Genomic DNA, 22,652 nt, shown 5'->3' on the forward strand with positions numbered 1-22,652 from the left:
TCTTTAATTAGCGATGGCGTCCTAATTAGTTTGCAATAAACAGAATTTCCCAGACATTCTAAGTCAGTCGTGATTGACGAACGGATCGATAAGGTTCTGAGTAGGCAAAGATGTCCCGATTGTGGATTTTAGTGTGTGCAACTTTGTTCCTGACCCTCTGGCACATGTCTGAGGCGAGAGGAGGAGGCGGCGGCGGCGGTGGTCATGGCGGAGGCGGTCATGCTGGAGGATTTGGAGGAGGAGGTCGCGGTGGGGGGTTCGGGGGCGGACGAGGTGGAGGATTTGGTGGCAGAGGCGGCTTTGGAGGCAGAGGTCCTGGCTTTGGACGTGGATTTGGAGGACGCGGCCCAAGAGGTGGAGGTTACTGGGGAGGAGCCCGTCCATATTACGGCTATAGAGGTTATAGAGGATACGGAGGATTTGCTGCTGGATATGCTGGTTATGCCGGAGTTGTGCCCGTTCCCGTTCCCTACCCTGCCACGTACAACCGCTGCTACTACGGCGACTATTACTACAACTATTACTATTGCTGATATTTCTGTTACGATTATGGATGGTTTATTTATACAAATTACATTCAACACGTTTTGTTTTGTAGTTACAAAGATTATGTAAAGTTACCCCAGAAAGTTCGGGCTATAGACAGTTCTCTAAATATTCCATATCTCATGTATTCCTTATTGTTTTGATGGTCTCCGGTGTGTGGCTCCTTCCTTGCGGAGTGTGCTCCGATGGCAGTGCTTAGGCCTAGTCAGAAATGAATCCCATTAAAATGCAATCTACATATGCGCATCTATATGTTAATAAACTTAAACTACGAACTAGATATGAGTACACGAGACGTTGCTGATGCGTTCGTTGTTGTGGCAGACTAATCGATTGCTGACCGACAGATCAGAGGGCAGGGAGTAGAGTATTCAAAACAAAAGTTTTGTGGTGTGGAAGCATCCGAATCCGATAAAAGACTTAGTTTGGAAGCGTTTCCCTAAAGATATGGAGTGGTCTTTAAACTAACTTAATCACAACATCCCTCTGATCTCGCCTATTGCTGCGGTAATTCAAATCAATATGCATATAGATTTAGTATAAAAATGTGCGAAAATACACTGGAGTAAATGTAGAGGACAAGGCATCTTATCGGGGAATAATAAATTACATTTTCCCCCTAAGATAGCTCTGTCATCTCCAATCACTCTGTGTGTTTCTGTGTGTGTATATATGTATATGGTTCTATTGAATGCCCGGAAGACAGCGGACGAACGTTGTGTGATGCACGGATTCGTTTCGTTTTCCTCTCTCTCTATCTTTTGAGAATTTCTCTAGAGCATTGCCTTGCACTCGCTTTCGGCAATGCTGTGCTGGATGCAGTGGTTTATCTCAGCGAAGCCCGGCCGCTCGCTCGGTTTGCGGTTCCAGCAGCGACGCATCAGGGCGTAGACAGAGAGCGGTGTATTGTCCGGACACCCGAGGACGTTGCCCTCCTTGATGTATTTGATAACCTCCTCGTGGGTCAGGCCGAAGTACGGCTGCAGGGCAAAGGAGAATATCTCCCACAGGCAGATGCCGTAGGCCCACACATCCGACTCCAGGGAGAACTTGTTGTACAGTATGCTCTCCAGCGGCATCCAGCGGATCGGGATGAAGTCGTTCTCGTCGCCCTTGTAGTAATCCTGCAGATAAATCTTGTGAGACAGCCCAAAGTCGGCAATCTTTACTGCCATATGCTCGTTGATCAGGCAATTCCTCGTGGCCAAGTCCCGGTGAACGAACTTGCGCTCCGAAAGGTACAGCATGCCCGCCGCTATATTAGCGGCCATTTGGAGCAGGTGCAGCTCGTTAAGCTGCAAGCGATCACGGTTTGGCGCCTGGTGAGTGGCATACGGTGAGCAGGCGCGCAGGAACTCGCTGAGATCGCCGGGGGCCATGTACTCGAACAGTAAGCACATGGGCCGACCCAGGGCACACACACCAAGCAGCTTGACAATGTTCGGATGATCGAACTCGGCCAGCAGGCAAGCCTCGCGCTCGAAATCCATCTGCATCTGATCGCTGGCATCGTCTTTCAGCATCTTCACGGCCACCAGCAGGTCCTCCTGGCCGGGCACCAGTCCGGGAGCTCTGGCTTGGAAGACGCGCCCAAAGGCACCTTGTCCCAGGGATCTCACATATACTATTTCGCCGCGTGGATACTCCAGCTTCTCGAGACGAGCATTCTGCTTGGTGCCCTTTGCTTCCTCCTTGGTGATCGTGGTGAGGGCCACACAGTTGCTGTGCACGGTGGCCGTGCTCCGGATGGTGCCCCACTTGCCTAAGGTGTTGGTGTTTGCATTGCCGCCCAGGGTCTCCCGACTGGTGTTTAAATTAGCGCCACACTCTCCTATGCCCCGCATAGAGATGCTGCACTCATTGGTGGCAGCTCCCGCGGGCTGGGAGTAGTCCTTGTGCCTGGACAGCTTGTAGACGAGCAGGATCATTAGGTGCAGGAGCACAATGGCCACAAAACCAATGCCAGCCAGCAGGAAGATCATTGAGGGCGTAAAGAATTTTTCCATTTTAATGGGAGTGTTCATATCGCCGGCATTGGGGTCCACATAGTCCGCTGAAAGGATAACCAAGTAAGGGTTAAGCTTGAATGATATATAATCAAAGAACTTACGACACAATGGTATGTCACAGTGTTGCCAGCGCACTGACTCGTCCACCGTGTAGCACCAGGGATGCGGCTCCTCGCCACCTGCATTGCGGCAGTAGTTCTCACCCTCCAGAAGCTGATGGAAGACCAGCGGCGGTTGGATGTGCTTGTGGGGGTATTGAGTGTCCCAACGCTGGCAAGGAATCCCTGTCTTCGTCATATTTGCTGTGCCCATGTAGAAACGTCCGTTACCATTGCGGCAGTCATCTGCAGAAGATTTGGTTGTGTGGTTAAAGGTCGCTTCTTCGAATCCAGATAGATGAACTTACAGCTCACTTCCGACTCCTTGAGCTCGGTTAGGCCAATGTAAGAGCAATTGGGCCGTCGCACGGAGGCGTTGTAGTGCGGAAGGGCAGAACAATTGGGCAGCCGGAAGTGGCCACGGCTCTTGATGAATATGTTGCGTTCCTTCTTCTCCTCGATGAGCACCCAGTCGTTATAGCAGAACTGCAAGTGCGTGGCTTGGCAATCCTCAAAGCAGAGTGGAGCTTTCACAGCCCGACCACCAGGACCCTCCAAATGGCAGTTGGGAAAGGCGTAAGCACAGAGCATTTTCTGCAGAAATAGAAGTTAACCTTTAGAATTTAAGGAAACAGACTATAAACAACTCACCTCGGCAGCTTCGCGACACAGGCCCGAAAGATCTGATATCAACTCATCCCAGAGCGCAGTGGTCACCTGCTCGTTCTTCCAGCCGCCCGTGGGATCCTCCAGGCTGTACCACACCTGACCGGTTATGTATTGCTTGCACACCTTACCATTATACGGGGCACAGTAGCCGCTCTCCTCGCGCTGCTGCTGCTCCCGTTCCCGCTCGTGATGCCGTTGGTGGTGGCGCCGGGTGACGGGTTCCTCGATGGCGTTTAGGGAGCTCGCGTGCGTGGCGCTGGTAAACAAAAGCACGCACAGCAATATGGCAGTCGAAGCTCCTGCCGTCCTGCCACCCACAATTCCCTCATGCACCCCCAACCACTGCCCGGCCGCCATGGCTGCTGGTGTTTTCTGTATATGCCTTGTTTTTTTTTCAACAAACTCTACAGGGAACTCTTACAAGCATCCACAAAATCACTCATTTCACAGATAAATACTAAACTATACTCTCTGCCCGCATTTAACCGAGATTATTAATTAAAGTTAGTCGGTGAAATTTGTGTTTATTTGCGCGCTCGCTGCTCGACTACGTCGACGACGCCTTTTCACCGAATACCACACAGAGTTTGACGACGGATGGGAGGCTTTAGCCACCCATATTTATCCCTTAGGGGTGGTTTCCTGGCACACACAAGAACAGGGTTGTTAAATGCGCGGCAAATGCCGAGAGTCCTTTATTCTAATTGGGAACTGTGAAGCCGAAATGTTTACTGTTATTACTTTGCCGCCTTCTGCTTCTTTTCCTCTTCCCTTAGCTGTTTCTCCCTCTTTTTTTCCTCCTTCTTACGTTGCTTTAAGAGCTTAGGATCCTCGTAGTCATCGCATTCCTGTTGATCTTTCTGTTCCTCCTCTTCATCGGGAATTTGTTCGAGCCCCTAGAAAGAAATGGCTCTGTACACAGAAGGCGGAAATAAGAGGGAAACTACAGGAAAAACTCTAAACAGGCGACCAAATTAACTATCACTTTCGCACTAAACGCATTGTTTATTCACTTTTGCCCTTAAGCTTAAAGAAAAACTTGACTTAATTCAAACTAGTTCTTTTTCTCATCCGGTATGGCATCGAGACCCTGCAAGGAAATCAGAATCGTTCTTTATAGAGGAGTTTGGGTCTAAAGGCTTAGACAATGAACGTGCAATTTGGGTTATTTTCGAAAATAAAACAAGTGTTAGTAAACTAAAAAACTGATGAGTTTTGGAATAAGATGAGATTTAAAATCATAGATAAGGAATAGGATAAAACGAAAATATTTATGATCATGAAAATACTTTAAAATCTGTAAAATATATAAAAATTGCAAAAATTGTAATGTTATAATAGGATTTACTATATGAAAAGAGATCTATTAAAATAAAATATTTATAATATTCAATATATTTATATGTTATCATAGTGACTATATATATTCTGCGCCATTTCGAAAAATTAACTTGAATAAACCTTTTTTTTATTTTTTTTTTATCACCTTGCTAAGAGGCTTAATATTGATAATTGAATTACTCACTATTTAATTTAATTACTTTTGACTTTATTTTAATTTTAGGCTTTTTTAATCTCTTTGTGATATCAGTTTTTGGGGCTTGAGAATGTTCAAGTATTGAAGCAGTGTTGGAAAATGTCGACCAACAGAGATGGACCAGAGATTGGAAAATATTAAATGCGATGAATTATCGAAACTTGTTGATATTTCCAATGACATCGGCCAATCATCAATCTTTTAGTTAATTTGACGTGTTTTAAGTTTAGTTTTGTGTTCGGAGAGTTGAGCCGTACATAGTATGGTCGGAAAGAACTGCCTGTAGTCCAGTTCGAACCGAAGATCATCGCTCTCCTCCCTGAGCCTATGATTTATTTTTTTTAATTTAAAATAACAAATGCCCGATTTAAATATGAAATACAATTAAACAAAATTTCTGAGCCTTTTGCAAAATTTATAGTATTGCGTGCAATTCTATTGAATATATAAACCATAATTTATGTATTGTACCTAATGTGAATGAATAATTTTGGAGATGACTGTGTGATAAAATAAAACACAAACCGTGCAACAAGAAATCAAAAACGAGAATAAAACCGTGAAAAAGCAAACACCAATGCTGGCCAACTGTTGTTGAAAACTGGCCAAGAGATTAAACTATTACAACATATCACTTACGTTCATCAAATAGGGATTGTCGGTCAGTCGGAAATCGCGCTGGTACATCACTCGGCTGAAACGCTCGTCCATGTTGCGACGGAAGGCCTGTGGAGTATACGAAAAATATCAGAAATCGCGCAGAAATCTAACCGGCATCCAGGCAAACTCTTGTCGACAAGTGCGTGGCGCAATTATGTTAAACAAAATCCGTTTCGTGCACAACCAACAGCGATTATATAAGAACTTCAGACTACTCGGCCAGAGAGCGACAATCAAACTCACATTGCCAATCGTGACCTTCTGCAGGCCGTACATGGCGTATATGGGCACCGACAGGAGAGTGGTGATGATCACGGCGCCAGGTAGGATTTCAAACCACATCTTGACGGGAAAATAAGTTTTGTTATGATTTTTTCAACAAGACACCCAGACAGTGTGACCGCGTCTCGACCGTTCCAAATATCCCACAAAAAGGTGAAGTTTCAGGTGTCGATAGGTAGTCCATTAATATGTTATCGGTTTACTAGAGATGGCAGTTAACTACTCAAAAGTAACAGTTCACTTGTAAATTGTGACTTAACGCGGTCCAGAATATCTTTGCGTACCTAAATATCTGCACCTTCGGCTTTAGTGATTTACACAAAATATACATGCATGAAATGAATATGAATTTTAAAAATATTATTTAATTTTATGGTACATCTCAATTTCGCTCGTTATGGTTTTTATATGTTATGTAGGCTAGATATTTTATCTGACAAAGATGAGATCATGTTTGTACTCTTGTGGGAGGCGTATAGACATGTCATCTTCCAACTTGGTATAATTTAAATTTTATGTATATGTATCATATGAATAGCAACTATACCTATCTATATAAATCATTTTAAGGAAAAGAGTAGGTCCATCCATGTAACTTACTTCGGGTCTTAATGTTTGATTCTTCTTTTTTTTTAGTACTATATGTTTGAGCGATCATCAGTTTTCTCAAATATTAGAGTATTCTTATATTGAAAAAAATTGTAACATCTATCATAGCTATCTGCTCAACACTGATGCAGTGTCAGCTATTTATGCAAACCAATACCGGTCACACTGAACCCCCCTTCGATTCTCCAAAAACAGCTAGCAGAAAAGAATTTGCAAAGTGTTCTCAGCGCAGCAACAACAACGAGAGCCACAAATCAGCGGAGAACAGGAGCATGAGTATGGCCACAAGCGGTATTGTCGAGTCATTTCCCACGGGCGCCCTGGTGCCCAAGGCCGAGACGGGGGTGCTGAACTTCTTGCAAAAGTATCCGGACTACGATGGCCGCGACGTCACCATTGCCATCTTCGACTCCGGTGTGGATCCTCGGGCAACGGGACTTGAGGTGAGTTGGCATTTTTTTTTGCAGCACCAAGCGAACGGCGGCTAATTGTTATTTCGGCTCGGATACAGACACTTTGCGATGGCAAGACGGTGAAGGTGATCGAGCGTTACGACTGCTCCGGTTGCGGCGACGTCGACATGAAGAAAAAGGTGACGCCGGACGAGAACGGCAACGTGAAGGGACTTTCTGGCAACACCCTTAAACTGAGTCAGGAATTGCTGTCCCTAAACACGGATCCCGACAAGACAGTGCGCGTGGGCCTGAAGAGCTTAAGCGATCTGGTGCCCAGTAAAGTGAGGAACAATATTATTGCCCAGGCTAAGCTGAAGAACTGGGACAAGCCGCACAAGACGGCCACCGCGAACGTCAATCGGAAGATTGTCGATTTTGAGTCACAAAACCCAGGTGAGCCAACAATCCATTGTCCCAATTATAACTGAGTAATCCATGAATCCTCCCACCAGGGGAAGCCTCCAAGCTGCCCTGGGACAAGAAGATTGTAAAAGAGAACCTAGACTTTGAGCTGGAGATGCTTAACAGCTATGAGAAGATGTACGGCGACATCAAGACCTCCTACGACTGCCTCCTCTTTCCCACGGCTAACGGCTGGCTGACCATTATTGATACCACGGAGAAGGGCGATCTGGATCAGGCTCTACGCATCGGCGAGTACTCGCTTACGCACGAAACCCGCAATGTGGATGACTTTCTGTCCATATCTGTGAACGTGCACGATGAGGGCAACGTGCTGGAGGTGGTGGGCATGTGTTCACCCCATGGTACCCATGTTGCCTCCATTGCCAGTGGTAACCACAGCTCACGGGACGTGGACGGCGTAGCTCCCAATGCAAAGATCGTATCGATGACCATCGGAGATGGGCGTTTGGGCTCCATGGAGACAGGTACGGCCTTAGTGCGGGCTATGACCAAGGTGATGGAGCTGTGCCGCGACGGCAGGCCCATCGACGTGATCAACATGAGCTATGGCGAGCACGCCAACTGGTCAAATTCCGGGTAAGAAAGTCATGGTCTTGGTTAGAGTTAATCCCAGAATTGTGGCTGTCTTTTAGGGAATCGGGTGAAGTGCGTCGCAGGCGAAAGAAGATGGGTGCGTCGAGGTAAATGGCAGATATAAGATATCCGAAAACTCTCCACACACCAATCCTCTTGTCTCCGATACACTCCAGCCGCCATCCAATCTCCAGCAAACACATCACTTCACGCTGACGACAGAGTTGCTTAAACTGTACCCCTAATGACTCCTTATCTTTCTCTAATCTCATGTAGCCGGATTGGGGAACTGATGAACGAGGTAGTCAACAAATACGGCGTCGTTTGGGTAGCCTCGGCCGGCAACCATGGCCCTGCGCTCTGCACTGTGGGCACTCCGCCGGACATCAGTCAGCCCAGTTTAATCGGAGTGGGCGCCTATGTGTCGCCCCAGATGATGGAGGCCGAGTATGCGATGCGAGAGAAGCTGCCTGGCAACGTCTACACTTGGACATCGCGGGATCCCTGCATAGATGGCGGCCAGGGTGTGACAGTGTGCGCTCCGGGCGGTGCCATTGCATCCGTACCGCAGTTCACCATGGCCAAGTCCCAGCTGATGAATGGCACAAGCATGGCCGCACCTCATGTGGCCGGCGCAGTGGCGCTTCTTATATCCGGACTGAAGCAGCAGAATATTGAGTATTCGCCTTACAGTATTAAGCGAGCGCTCGGCGTCACAGCCACCAAGTTGGGCTACGTGGATCCCTTTGCCCAGGGCCATGGACTGTTGAACGTGGAGAAGGCATTCGATCACCTAATGGAGCACAAGCAGTCCAAGGACAATTTGTTGAGGTGACGGCGATTAGATTTGAGCTTCAGGGACTCCTAACTAAACAATCACGTTTCCCATCTCCTTAGGTTCTCCGTACGCGTGGGCAACAACCAGGCCAAGGGAATCCATCTGCGCCAGGGTGTCCAGCGAAAGTTTGTCGATTACAATGTAAACATTGAGCCAATCTTTTTGAACGACAAGGAGGCGGGTATGTAGAGAGTCTCTGGATTAAGCCGTTGTTGGCCCTCAGCATTTTCTATTTCTATGCTACAGACCCCAAGGACAAATTTAACTTTAATGTGCGCCTAAACCTGATTGCCTCGCAGACATGGGTGCAGTGCGGAGCCTTCTTGGATTTGAGCTACGGCACCCGTTCTATTGCGGTTCGCGTGGATCCAACTGGTCTGCAGCCGGGTGTGCATAGCGCCGTGTAAGGAGCTCTGAAGTCCCGAGTTATTTTCACCTAACTGGTTTTCTTCTATATAAATTATAGGATTCAGGCTTTCGACACGGACTGTGTGCAGAAGGGATCTCTATTTGAGATTCCCATTACTGTGGTCCAGCCCCATGTCCTGGAGTCGGATCAGAACACCCCGGTCTTTGAACCCGCTTCCAAGACCGTCGAGTTTCAACCGAACACCATCCAGAGGGACTTTATTCTCGTGCCGGAACGTGCTACCTGGGCGGGTAAGTAGTCTACTCCACGAGATAGCTCAGGATCTCTTAAATAAATGTTATTTCCTCCAGAGCTGCGCATGCGGATTACCGATCCCAATCGCGGCAAGGACATTGGCAAGTTCTTTTTGCATACGAACCAGCTACTGCCTAAGCAGTCTTGCCTTAAGCTGGAGACAATGAAGATTGTGCCTGTCGGTTCGGAGCATGAGTCCACCACGGTTTTCAAGGTTAAGGTAAGGTGAAACTGCTTTATATCCTGATCCTTTTAAGCACCAACATTGTTTTCCATAGGGTGGCAAAATTCTGGAACTATGCATTGCCAAGTACTGGTCCAACTTCGGGCAGAGTCACTTAAAGTATAGCCTGCTATTCCGTGGCCTTGAAGCCCACAATCCAAATGCCTGTGAGTGGGTTTAATAACTTTTTTTCGTTCTTTTAACTTACGAATCAAATTTAATCTCTTGTAGATGTCATGCATGCGGGCAATGGCATTCACCGGCTGGAGATCGAGGCCCTGGTGTCGGAGGATTTGCAGCCGCAGCTGCAGTTAAAGAACGCCTCCGTGGTTCTGAAGCCAACCGAGGCCAAGATCTCGCCACTAAGTGCCACCCGGGACGTGATTCCAGACGGACGCCAGGTGTACCAAAACCTATTGGTTTACAACTTGAACATAGCCAAGGCGGCCGAGGTGTCCCTGTATGCGCCGATCTTCACCGACTTGCTCTACGAGTCCGAGTTCGAGTCACAGATGTGGATGTTGCACGATACGAACAAGGCCCTTGTGGCCACCGGTGACGCCCGATCCCACAACTTCTACACGAAGCTCGATAAGGGCGACTACACCGTCCGCCTGCAGGTACGGCACGAGAAGCGCGACCTGCTGGAGAAGATCTCGGAAGCCAATATGATGGCCTGCTACAAGCTGGCCAATGTGCTCACCCTCGACTTCCACGAGAACTACAATCAGTGCATCGTGGGCGGTCGCAAGTTTGTCTCGGCACCGATGCGGGGCGCCACCCGTGTGCTCTACATTGCCCCCATTTCTCAGGAGCGGCTCACAAAGGCCAATCTGCCTGCCCAGTGCTCCTGTCTAAACGGAAACTTAGTTTTCCCCCAGGACGAGGCTGGTCGTCGTGTGGCCTTGCATCCCTTCCACTATATCCTCAACCCCGCTGAAAAGAAAACGCACACTAACGGCGCTGGCAACGGTTCTCCTCCGTCCGGCTCCACTGCTGCAGCAGCTGCTGCTGTCACTGCCAATGGTACTAAGCCGAAGGCCACGCCCCAGGCAGCCACATCCGTGGCTAATCCAGCGGCCGGCGATGGTATCACAGTTCAAAACGATGCACCGATGGAGAGCAGTGCTTGCCCTGCCTCGCCCAAAAAGGGAAAGGCCAACGCCGATGATTATGCCGAGAGCTTGCGCGACTTCCAGTGCTCGCACATCGTCAAGTGTGGTGAGTTTAAATGAAATCGAAATTGTTTATGCTTTTACATTTTTATTATACCTTTGATTCCATTTGTAGAACCTGATATGGCCGAGAAGATCTACAACGAGGTGATTGGCGCCCATCCCAAGCACCTGCAGGCACACCTGCTGCTCATCCAAAGCATTGAGACCTCGCAGCTGAAGTCACAACTGCCGCTGACATTTGTCAATGCTCAAAAGTCGTCGCTCGAGGAGGTAGGAGAAGGTTCCGAAAAACAGAAAGAGGAACAAAAGAAGATTCGCGGCGCCCTCGAGCGTATTCTAAATCTGGCTGAAAAGGTTATCCAGGAGACTGATTCCGAAGCATTGCTCTCCTACTACGGCCTCAAGAATGATACTCGTCCCGATGCGGCGAAGATTAAGACGTAAGTTAAAGGTTTCGGTTAAAATTTCTAAACTTAATTAACACTTTGAGTATATTTCATACTAGCAACATGGACAAGCAAAAGAATAATCTCATCGAGGCGCTTAGCAAGAAGGGTATTGCCCTGGCCAAGCTGGCAGTGTTAGATGATAATGTAAAGGATCGTGTGGCCGACATCAATGAGCTCTACACGGAGGTCATCAAGTTCGTCGACGCCACCGACTCCAAAGCCATTCAGTTCGCCCTTTGGCACGCGTATGCCCATGCCCACTACGGCCGCATGTATAAGTGCGTGGTCAAGCTGATCGAGGAGAAGCGCGCCCGAGAACACTTCGAGGAGCTGGCCGCCATCAATGCAGCCTTGGGTCACGAGCACATCCGAGCGGTCATCAATCGCATGATGATAACCGCTTTTCCCAGCAGCTTCCGTCTGTTCTAGACATTAGCCGTTCAACAGTAGCCACAATACTAATTATGCACGCTTAAATGCGATCATTGTTTTTTTATATATACTGTACTCAATATGTAAATGAATAAAAGATATTAACTGAAATTACTCTGAAATGGCCACTCATACAGGAATAATTACCGTTCAAATTTCAGTTTAGATATGAAATGGAGACTCTAAAATTCACACAGTCGTTTATGGGGAATTTTGTTGTACAACGGCAATGAATATTATAAATAATCGTATTTAACTATACTATACATAACATATACATATAAATAAAGACAATTATATTTTATTGTTCTTTAAAAGTGAAAAGAAATAACAGGTAATTTGAACCCCCAGTGTGACCAGCGTGCGATAGGCGGTGCACTGAGTCGCAAATATGGAATATATTTTTATTTCTCTAAAAATTTCAATAAAAACGATTTTAACAGAAAACAAACTAGTTGGAGTTTAGTTCCGGTTTTAAAACCATTAGTTTTAACCTCTTAATTTTATTGCTGAGGTGTATATCTTTTTTATATAAAATAAATAAATATAAATATTTTATGAAATATTTATTTATCTTTGCTGTTTATTTATTTAATAAAAAAGTTTTTTACAGAGCATACAATTTTATTTTTGAAAAAGGCTTCGATTACCTAAAACCAATCGATAGTGGGAAACAATCGATATCCAAAATCGATGCCTTGAGCCAAAGCCAAACGAGTAAAAATAAAAACAAAATACAATGCAGACGCACAGGCGAGAGTAAAATGGGTAAGTTTGACAGAAAAAATGCATTTGAAAGGCGGATGAAAGTCTTATTGAGCTGCGGGAGGAGTGAATTAACCGGCGTTGATTAAAAAACCAGAGAAAACCTTGTTTAAAAGTGGCTTTTCCCTCTACGTAGTTCTTGCTGGTTTCCTGTGCAGTGCGTGCGCGTCTGTGTGTGTGTGTGTTGAGTGTATGTATTGGCCGATCGATTTTATTTTGCATATTCAAGGACAAGCTTAGTCCTGCGGGAAAGCACGGATAATGCACCGACAGGGGCGGAGCCGGAAAATGCCAGTCGATATCTGCATCCGGCATTGGTGACTCAATGCAAATCCCGGGGCCACAATCAGCTCCGCAATCTCTGTGTGCATATCCCCGTTCCCGTACCCTGTTTCAACTCCGAAGCGGGGCGAAGAGGACAAACAATGGATGACAAATGCGGGTGCAGCAGCAGCAGAAACAACAACACCGAGTTTTGTGTCAATGTGCTCACGTACTCCTTCGTTCGCGCGTGTGTGTGTTTGTGTGGGAAGGAAACTTTTAGGTATGCAGGAGGTGTACACATGTGTGTATGAGTGTATATGAGTGTGGTGTGTCTTATTTTATTTTCTTAAATTTTTGGAAAATAAAATGAACGAAGAACGAAAGAATCTTCGCGAGAGAGACCTGGCTGCGTTGGCGGATCGATCGTTAAAGAAGTTATTTATTGCCTAGGGTATTCCCCCTTTCCCACACTCCCATTGAGATGCCCACTCACACAACCCACATCTCCAGCATTCTCTGCGAGACGCCAGAAAGAACATCAAAGATAAGGGCCCCGGGATTTGTTTTGTGTGGTCTCTTTTATATAGTATACTTAATGTGTTTATTTTTATATACCTCTCCTTGCTTGCAGAGTATCCACAAATTGATTTATACGAATTCCTCACGGAGTCCGAGCTGCAACAGTACTACAATGCCGTCAAGTGAGTGACCTAAAAAGCGGAAACAGAGCTCCCACCCCGCCACTTTTCACTCTTCCACTATTCTCTACCTTTTCACTTTTTAATTTTTTACTTTTCCCCACGCAGAAACGAATTGAAAATAACAAACGCGGCGCAGTTCAAGTATGCGGCGGACGAGGATTTGCGCTTCATCGGGCTGTCGCGGCCGGAAATCCGGCGGTTGCGCAAGTTCTATGAGAAGCACTTCCCGCACAGCTACCTCAGCAAGATCAAGCGCCTGCTGCAGGCGCCCGGCACGATGGTGAAGCGGGAGGAGGCTCCCGGTAGCGGGACTCAAGTGGCCACCGATGGTAGTGGTGCCGCCGCGGGCACATCGCTGGCCGCCAAGAACGGGGCCAGTTCGCCGGGCAAGGTGCCCAACAACAAGCACATCATTCCGGCGGACTCGATCAGTGTCAACAAACAGCTCGGCACCGGAGAGTTTGGCATCGTCCAGCAGGGCGTCTGGACCAATGGCAGCGAGAGGGTGAGTCCGTCGTAGAACCCCAAAGTCCTTCTATCACAAAAGCCTACTAATCTCATCTCCATCGGCAGATCCAAGTGGCTATCAAGTGCCTGTGCCGGGAGCGTATGCAGTCGAATCCCATGGAGTTTCTTAAGGAGGCGGCCATTATGCATTCCATCGAACATGAAAACATCGTCCGGCTGTACGGTGTCGTCCTGGCCACGGATTCGCTCATGCTGGTCACCGAGCTGGCCCACCTGCGCTCGCTGCTCGAGTGCCTCAAGGATTCCGGGCTGCGGGTCAGTTTCCTCACCATACCCACTCTCTGCGAGTTCGCCTTGCAGATCTGCAATGGAATGCGGTACCTGGAGCAGAAGCGCTTGATCCACCGAGACTTGGCGGCACGCAATATACTAGTGTTCAGCAAGGACAAGGTCAAGATCTCCGACTTTGGCCTGTCGCGGGCCCTAGGCGTGGGCAAGGACTACTACAAGACCAACTTTAATGTAAACCTAAAGCTGCCGATTGCGTGGTGTGCGCCCGAGTGCATCAACTACCTACGCTTCACCAACGCGTCCGATGTGTGGGCCTACGGCGTCTGCTTGTGGGAGATGTTTTCCTACGGTTTTCAGCCCTGGGCCGCGCTCACCGGTCTCCAGATACTCGAGGCCATCGACTCACCCAACTACCAGCGGCTGGAACAGCCAGACTGCTGTCCCAGCGAGTACTACACGCTTATGATGAAGTGCTGGCAGGATGATGCCGCCAAGCGGCCGCGTTTCGGTGAGATCTATGACCAGCTGCCTGACATGAAGCCGGAACAGCTCAAGGCGGTGGTCAATTGTGCAGAGCCCAAGAAAGACCACCTACTGTATCGCCAGGGCGACATTATCAGCGTCCTGGACCGCAACACAGGCACGCCCTTCTGGAAGGGAGTGCTTAGCACTGGCAAGACGGGCTACTTCAACCCCTCGAATACGGTGGCATTCCTCGAAGGCTTGCCCAGCTCCAGCCGTGACTCGTTTAGCCGGGTGAGCGACCACCGGAGTAGCAAGCGCAAGCTGCGCACAGAGATGATATCGAAGCCGCAGAACGACTTCAAGCACACCGGTCACGTTGGCATTGACGGCGCCACTTTTGGCGACATTGCCTTCCTTGGCAGTTCGCAGAACGTAAGAGTATTCGATCAAGACAGCTTTATGTTTTCTAACTAATCGGTAAAATCCTTCTTCTTTAGTACAATCACGTGCCCAAGCAGATTGTGACACCCTATAAGCCCTCTGAAGACATTGAGCAAACGCCACTCCTGCTCCCCCCGACACCTACGAGTCCGGATTCGTTGCAAACGGCCAGTGGCTACTTCCCGGAGGGTGTGAGCAGCGGAGGTGGTGCCATGGGTACCTCCATGAACCCCACCTTTATTCCATCCGCCGAGCACACGCCCAAGCTGATAGCCACCAACGGTCAGAGCTCCTTCGATTTCGCCACTGGGGGCTCCACCAACCCGTTCTTTCTCAACCGCGGAGATGATGAGCAGCTGGAGTTTACTCTGCACAACAATAACTACGGAGGGGATGGCAAGAGCATGCACTCGAGCGAGGCAGGGTGGCGACCAACCTCTCGAAGTGTCGCGGATGATCCGCATGAGTACCACGAGATATCAGATGACGAGATGACGGCCGATAAGCTGGACTTTGGGCCGTCGCTGCTGGATGAGATTAACTCTATGTTTGGGTCGATGAGTGGGGCCTCGGGTAGCCAGCCGAAGTCGCCGGGATTCGACCAAGTGAATAGTAAGAACGAATTTGCAGAAATGTCGGCCAAGCTGGCCCAAAAGAGCGGCGATACTAATGGCAATAGCAAGCATGGCCATGGACTGTTGCCAACGCTGTCGAAGAAGAAAACCTCGGGCACCGTAAAGCCCATTTCAGTTAAGGATGAGAAGATTCTCAATCATGCCATCGAGATTGCCAACGAGATAAGTGCCAGGTGATCTATTGCTTTAATGTTTTATATATAGAATATAACTGACTCCGATTTCTTCCGCATGTTTAGGTCGATGATTGACCTGGTTTCTGATCAGACGCCCGCAATCCACAGTCCCAAGCGCAAGTTTAGCTTCCGGTTTCCGCATTTGAGTAACAGCAGCGGAGGGGATAAGGCGGGATCAACGGGAGGCGGCGGTGCCAGCGGATCGGCCCACACACCTACACACGGCAACGCCTCGCCGTTTTCCAAAAAGAAAAACTTTACGGAGGAGCTGCAGAGCATTCCGGATATACAGGTGAGCAGCATATCGAGTGGGTAGATCAACTTAGTTTTCCCGTAGCGCTAGGTTATCGATTCTTGGCCGTGAGAGATTCTAATCCTCGAGTTTTGTCTACACTCTGCTCTTTCTTCTACTCGTTCGCCCATCGTTGCCCCTTCATTTCCCCCGTTTTGTGTTTGCGTTTGGCTTTTTGTTTTTTTTCTTTCGGTTCTGTTCTCGTTTTGCACCTCCATCCAATCTATCGATCCGCCGTGTGCAGCGTTTTCGCTCGCTGAGCGAGATCAAGAACAGCACGGATCTGCGCGTGCCCATCTTCGACAAGGAGAGCTCTGACTTCCTGTTCCAGAAGTCGCGAGAGATCCTCAGCAGACCGCTGAATCTGGAACGGGAGCGGGCAGCGGAGGAAGAGGATCAGCAGCAGCCTCAAAAGAGCATCGACGACAACATAATGGACATTGAGAACACCCTTAAGGCGCTTAATCTTGACTTTATGCACACATACACGGAGCTGGACAAGAGCGACTCCAACGACACGATCCTCAACGACCAGCTGCCGCAGCTGGTCAGCCTGGACGATGGCATAAGCAGTGCCACGGGCAGCCTTAAGTCTGCCGTATACAGCTATAGCAATGGGGTGCAGACCATGTTTGATTTCAATGCAGCCACCAGTCACCTGGACAAGCACCTTCAGTACATGCACAACCAGGCACAGTTGAGTGCCGCCGCTCCTGCGGATCCCAAGCCAATGGAGGACAAGCGCTCTAGCACCCCCGACACGGGTTTCGCCTCGCGGGATACTAACATCTCACTGTCCCGCCGCAGCAGCCAAAAGTCCAGCTATAGTCCCCAGGAGAGCTTTCATTTCCCCCTCAAGGGAGAGGCCCTGTTCAGCGCCCCGCCCGTGGTTATGACGGGCGGCTATACCAGCCTGAAGGATGAGTTGGCCTACGAGAGATTTGGAAACGGTGCCACCAAGCAGATGCTGGCCAGCGCTTCGCCCATCAAGTCGGGATTGAATGCCAGCAGCGGTTCGGTTTATATAGGATCCAAGGGATACCGTCAACGCTCGACATCCTTCAACGAGAGCTTCCATCCCATTTCGCCGGTTCTCTCGGAGCCACAGCGAGAACGTGGTGTGATCCAGCGGCAGGTGAGGTTAGAGCATCAGGCGCCACTACCACGACGCTCCGCCTCTTACAAACCCCGTTCCATTCGAGCGAGAACCCTTCGGCGTCTGAGCTACAATCCCATGACTCTGGACTCGAGCTCCTCCAGCGGCGAGGAACCAGTCAAGCCCAGTCTGGCACGATCCGAGTGCGATATTCGTGCCAGAGTGGCGGCCGGCTCAAACGCCTCCTTGGGCAGGCGGCGGCGAGCGGGATTAAACCGCCAGGTGCAGTCCGCCTGCCATGACGAGCGCGAGGCCATCATTTCGCCTCGTCAGATCTACGGGTCTAACTCGAGCATCAAGTCGGCGCCACACTACAATATCGGCGGACAGCGGCGCAGCTTCCATCGCGGAGGGAGCGGCATGCCTGGCGGTGGCTACGAGCAGTTCCAGTACGACGAGCGCATCTACGACTTTGGAGGCCGCGGTCCGGGCAACAACTACAACATGGCGCATGCCAGTTATTTAAGCTCCAGTCAGAAGCCGAGTTACATCTTGAACGGAGCCGAAATGCCAGGTTCCGGATCGGGCTCCTCTTCGGCAGCCTCATCAGCAGTACAGCAGGCAACCTATCGGCCGGGAGCTGGAACAGCCTTGCAGCGGCCTATGAGTGGTGGAGCCGCCTTGCATGAGTTCGACATCAGTCGGCTTACGGGAAAGAGCCCCACGTCCACCAATTTTGTGGGCAGTTCACCCGAGGAACTTAAGCAGCGCCAGCTCTCGATGGGCTCCCTGCTGACGCCCACTGGAAAAATGACGAAGCCACAGAGACCCACGGAGTTCCACTGGCCGGAGAAGATACACGCCTCAGCGGTGAAGCAGCACGAGATGCACTGGCGGCAGATGCAGCACCAGCAGCAGCAGCCCCATCACCATCAGCAGCAGCTGACCACAGCCGTGATTATCAGTGCCGGTGAAGGCGGAGTGGCTGTGGCAGCCAGAAGATCCAGCGATAGCTCTTCCTCGTCCAGCACCGAGAGTGGTGATGAGTTTCAGTTCCGGCGCGAGTTCGTAGCACCGCGAATCCCGCCCAGTCCGGCTCCATAACTAAGGAAAATGCTGAAATACGTTCTCAATTTACTGTTCGGCAATGTGATGTCCGATTAGAGGATGATCGGAAGGCAGGACGACCCTAAAAGTGTGGCGTAAAGATAGGAATTGGGCCCGGAATATCATGGTCAGGGATGGACGCTCCACCGTGTGGAGCTCTTGGCGGGTCTGTGTTAGTGCTAGTGTCTGTGTGTGTGAGAGAGAAAGAAAGAAAGATAGAGAGGAGGAGGAGACGGAGTATGTTGGACGTCGAAGAGTAAATTGTAGAAGTATTTACAGCGAATAGATTATATATATTTTTTGGATTTGCATTTTTTGAAACGAGATGAGAGTGTGTGCCTTATAGGAAAAACACCGAAGACCTCTCAGAACAGATAATAATAATGTGCAGATGAGCAGCTGCATAGCTTCCAAAATGCATTGCATCCACTCTTAATAGCTCACTATAGCTCCTCATCACCATCAACACTCTTTGATTCAAACAATTCGATTGGGTTTCTGTTTTTTTAAATCCCATTAAAGTTGACAATATAGGAATTGTTACCAGTGACAGTTTTTCAAAGACGTGTTTAAGCATGTCTTCCGATTTTATCGATTTACCTAGCGAACTATCTGAATCCAATACCACTTTTAATCGAAACCTAAAACGAAAATATGTCTGAAATTTTATCTGCAACTCTCAAACAGGAAATACTTCACTCAGTAGCCTACAAACCATATACAACTAGAAATTCAAATATAAAATTAAAAAAGATATATTACAAAGATAACAAAGAGATAATGGCTTCCAGAAACGGAATAGAAAATGTTCAAGTTTTTTTTTAATACAAAAATAAAAAACCAGAAGAGCTTGGAGCTTGTCGGAAACAGTATGTCAACACAAACACCACACACTTAAGGGGGGACTCCAACTAGACAGGGTATTTCCTATTGGCCATGAGTATGCATTATGGCGTTAATTATAAGTCACACACAGACACGAAGAAGCCAAGGCCTTAAAATGACCAGATGCAAAGCGCCCAAAGATTTAAAGTAACACACAGATAGCAATTTTTATGTCTGCCCTCTGACTTTAAACAACATTTTCACGAAGCCTGACGCCAACTCTACAGTCAGCACGAGTACAAAAAATCATACGGCGTTACGCATCTTGTTATTACAGGGCCTTTGATAAAACTACCAGTAGTACAGACAGAGACACAGACACACAACCACAACAGTTGACAATCCTCAGAACTTGTCCACACACATCAGAAGGCAACATTCGTCGTCGGATCAAGGATTCCGTACATATGCAAATGGATTATCTGCCATATCCTGAGACGCTTGCATTTTTTATCGAAACCGAAGCTAGAGTAAAGCTAAAGCGAAATATGAAACCAAACGATACCGAAACCAAGATAAGCATTTAAGCTCTCACTACAGCTAGAGTGTTGAACCGAACCCTAAGATAAGATAAGATTTGAGATTGAAGAGTCAAGTATGTATTTGCCTACTAACCTAAAAAACCCTAAACCTAAGACCTAAAATTAAAAAGAAAACCAAAAACCTAAACGATAGCTAAAACTAAAAATTAACTTCAATCGAATTGCCGACGGCTGCAGAGTGTCGAAACATTTTTTGATAACCTCACTAAGAATATATATATTATACTATAAAAAATATACTTATACTAAAAGATTTTCGCATTCTATGCATTTATGGATAAACTCAAATTGAAATTATGATATACAGATTATATATATATACACCTACTTAAATCTAAACCTAATTCTATGTATACAAGTATAAGCATTACGGAAAATGATATTCTAAACTATACGTTCGAAGCGTTTCAACCCAGAGAACATTAAAAAACTAAATGAAAACCAAAATTTACTCAAGTATTATACAAGAAACCAACCCCTAATAATTAACAAACTAAAATAACTGAGATCCGAACTAAACTAAATTCAAACTAAGACAACACCTATTTGAAATCGAGAAATTCGAGAAGGGTTTGCATTCCAAGAACCAAAAACAAACAAGTTAAAATTGGTAATCAAAAAAACTAAGAAAATGTTGTGCATATTTAAAGGGATTTAATAAAGGAAAAATAATTCAGAATTTCAATCGTGGGAGCACGGCTTTTAAGATTGATTAATGGACTTATGTTATTCCGTTTTACTTATTACCTGCCTCTGATTATTTCTTATTAGTTTCGTTCTTCCTATCCACCATTTTCATTTTGTACAATTTCATTTCCCTTCACTTTATTCCTCCTCCGGCGCTCCGTTGCAGTCGCTGATAGGAAAGGAGGGACTAGAGGCCTACAACAGCTTGATTGAACGCAAGGCCCTGTTGGACATTGGACCCAGTCCGGCAGCCACGCTTCTTCGCCATCTGGACACCGACGAGTTCGACCTGCAGAGCCTGCACCAGTCGCAACGGCCCATGACTTTGCCCACGCGAGGTGCCGCCCAGCGGGTGCGCAAGGCGGAGCTGGCGGCCACCTTAAGTCGCCACAACGATGAGAACTTAAATTCGCTGGAGGCCTGCGAAAGTCCCAGCTACATGACCCACGGCAGCTACAAGTTCCCGGAAACACAGCAACAGCAATCGGAGCCGCAACAACAACAGTCTCTGCCGGAGCCGGAGTCGCCCAATCCCATTCCCTTGCCGCCGCGCGAAGGCAAGAAACAGGTGAAGAACAGCACCAAGCGACATGTCCGCAAATATCCGCTGATTATACCGGCCAACGGCCTGCAGCGAACTCTTAGCAAGTTGGCGGACTTTGGAGAGGAGACGGGAAAAAGCATGGAGTCCGCTTCGTCCTCCCAGCAGCCGCAACCAGGTCGTGCCATCGAGGTGGTAGCAGCAGTCCGACCAAGTAGCATGAGACGCCCGTCGCGTCCCTCGGAACGGGAGTACGCGAATATGCCGGTCGTTGGTAGTGAACCCTCGCACACCTACCAGAACCTGGAAAAGCTGGCGCCGGCTGATGCTGCCGGGCTTACTGACACCGCATCCCTTCAGTTCGAGTCCATTCTGGAAGCGGATTCCAGCAAAGAGGGAATTTTACAATCACCAGATGTGACCGACGGCTTTTACAATTTCTCCATTCAAAAGGAACATTACAACAAGGCCAAGGATGTGGAGTTCGAGGCTACCCAGATCTCCGGTCTATATGTAAACGACGATGAGCTGCGCAACCTGGATATGGAGAGCAGCCGCAAAACGGCCACTGCAGCAAGCACTAGCAGTACCTTGGACCCAGAGGTAGTGGCGCATCAAGAGGCGCAGTCTGTGGTCGAAGCTGTCCCCGAGGAGGCAAGTCGTCGATTCTCCAGCGTGGACAATGAGCTGGCGGGCAACGCGTTATTCAAAAAAGTACGCGCCTCCGTGAATTTGGCCATGAATCGCAACTCCATTGCTGACTCGAGTCCAAGCACCAGCCAAGCTAGCGGAGGAATTACACCGAAGCCTCAAACAGAAGCTGAGTATTTTGCAGCCACAGCCGCTCGACTGGCAGACTCGAACTCAGTGAGCTGCGAGGACCTGCTGGAATTCTCTGACAAGAAGCCGAAAGGCTGCGAACGGGGCGTTGATTCTGATGAAGTGCGCATCATGGTAAAAGTTCTGGGAAAGGACGTAAGTTTAGTAATATAAATATATTAAACTCTAATTGAATTCTCATTCTTATCCACAGAGCACCCCCAATCGATGCCTGGGAGCCTTGGAGTTCATCAACTGGGATGTTCACAAATCCATCAAGCTTATTAAGTTGCAGAATCTGGTTAGCGAGGCGAATCTCAGCCTTGAAGCCTCGTTCGAGGCGCTGCAGCAGTACGAATGGGATCTGCACACGACGGCCCATAAATTGAATGGCCTTAAACTTTAAGAATACTTCACATAGCAGCGGCTGCTGCTCTTCCTGCTCCTTCTCTCCACTTCGATCACCTTGTACTGTTTTAAACTACCGCCGTTGCCTTAACCTCGTAACTATCGTTTCTAGTTCGTGTAGTCTAAGCTTTTCGGATAGATCTAAGGACTCGTACGTAACTTGAACCTAATGTAATCACTGCTCGCCAACCATTGGCTTCCTTCATTCGTATCGATCGGAATCTCAGCATGTACTTATTCACGCATGCTTCCCAGCATCAAAATACACACACTTATACACATTTATACAGATCTTTTTGAATAAATTATAAACTTTTTTTATAAAACCCTTATGATTTTTAACCTTTGTCTTGAAAAAGATTGAGAGTTATATAGAATTGATTTCATATTTAGGAGGAAAAACTGCGATCTCAGTCCTCAG

The 22,652-nt window shown here is 48.0% G+C and overlaps 5 protein-coding genes across 9 annotated transcripts; 3 read left to right on the forward strand and 2 right to left on the reverse strand.

Annotated features, from left to right (window-relative positions):
* Positions 1-110: 110 nt before the first annotated feature.
* LOC147642835 (uncharacterized) lies at positions 111-853 on the forward strand. The gene has a single exon (XM_086838424.1). It carries the CDS (start codon positions 111-113, stop codon positions 531-533), a length of 423 nt encoding a protein of 140 aa, XP_086694550.1. The 3' UTR covers positions 534-853.
* Nrk (Neurospecific receptor kinase) lies at positions 536-4,218 on the reverse strand. The gene is made up of 4 exons (XM_020959253.2): positions 3,305-4,218; positions 2,962-3,247; positions 2,657-2,899; positions 536-2,599 (listed from the first exon to the last, which is right to left on the reverse strand). The coding sequence occupies exons 1-4, from the start codon at positions 3,677-3,679 to the stop codon at positions 1,320-1,322; spliced, it is 2,184 nt and encodes a 727-aa protein (XP_020814912.1). The 5' UTR covers positions 3,680-4,218; the 3' UTR covers positions 536-1,319.
* On the reverse strand, positions 3,989-5,917 carry ND-MWFE (NADH dehydrogenase (ubiquinone) MWFE subunit). Of its 2 annotated transcripts, none has more exons than XM_020959255.2 (3): positions 5,763-5,917; positions 5,499-5,585; positions 3,989-4,218 (listed from the first exon to the last, which is right to left on the reverse strand). In XM_020959255.2, exons 1-3 carry the CDS (start codon positions 5,859-5,861, stop codon positions 4,060-4,062), a joined length of 345 nt encoding a protein of 114 aa, XP_020814914.2. In that variant the 5' UTR covers positions 5,862-5,917; the 3' UTR covers positions 3,989-4,059. The 2 variants fall into 2 exon arrangements, with proteins under 2 accessions (XP_020814914.2, XP_086694551.1); XM_086838425.1 differs by lacking the exon at positions 3,989-4,218 and adding an exon at positions 4,297-4,412.
* Positions 5,579-11,759, forward strand: TppII (Tripeptidyl-peptidase II). The gene is made up of 12 exons (XM_020959250.2): positions 5,579-6,853; positions 6,922-7,258; positions 7,318-7,867; positions 8,141-8,695; positions 8,762-8,883; positions 8,949-9,105; positions 9,169-9,362; positions 9,423-9,586; positions 9,645-9,756; positions 9,821-10,810; positions 10,880-11,207; positions 11,273-11,759. Exons 1-12 carry the CDS (start codon positions 6,536-6,538, stop codon positions 11,643-11,645), a joined length of 4,200 nt encoding a protein of 1,399 aa, XP_020814909.2. The 5' UTR covers positions 5,579-6,535; the 3' UTR covers positions 11,646-11,759.
* Positions 11,760-12,294: 535 nt separating this feature from the next.
* Positions 12,295-22,557, forward strand: Ack-like (activated Cdc42 kinase-like). Of its 4 annotated transcripts, none has more exons than XM_020959252.2 (8): positions 12,295-12,416; positions 13,309-13,378; positions 13,484-13,883; positions 13,952-15,034; positions 15,100-15,851; positions 15,918-16,146; positions 20,630-21,979; positions 22,038-22,557. In XM_020959252.2, the coding sequence occupies exons 1-8, from the start codon at positions 12,413-12,415 to the stop codon at positions 22,227-22,229; spliced, it is 4,080 nt and encodes a 1,359-aa protein (XP_020814911.2). In that variant the 5' UTR covers positions 12,295-12,412; the 3' UTR covers positions 22,230-22,557. The 4 variants fall into 4 exon arrangements, with proteins under 4 accessions (XP_020814911.2, XP_086694540.1, XP_086694541.1 ...); XM_086838415.1 differs by lacking the exon at positions 12,295-12,416 and adding an exon at positions 12,623-12,957; XM_086838414.1 differs by lacking the exons at positions 20,630-21,979; positions 22,038-22,557 and adding an exon at positions 16,391-20,461.
* Positions 22,558-22,652: the final 95 nt, after the last annotated feature.

This window comes from Drosophila serrata, unplaced genomic scaffold, assembly GCF_035046125.1.
Source record: "Drosophila serrata isolate PLE 108 unplaced genomic scaffold, ASM3504612v1 contig_347, whole genome shotgun sequence".
NCBI classification, from domain to species: Eukaryota; Metazoa; Arthropoda; class Insecta; order Diptera; family Drosophilidae; genus Drosophila; species Drosophila serrata.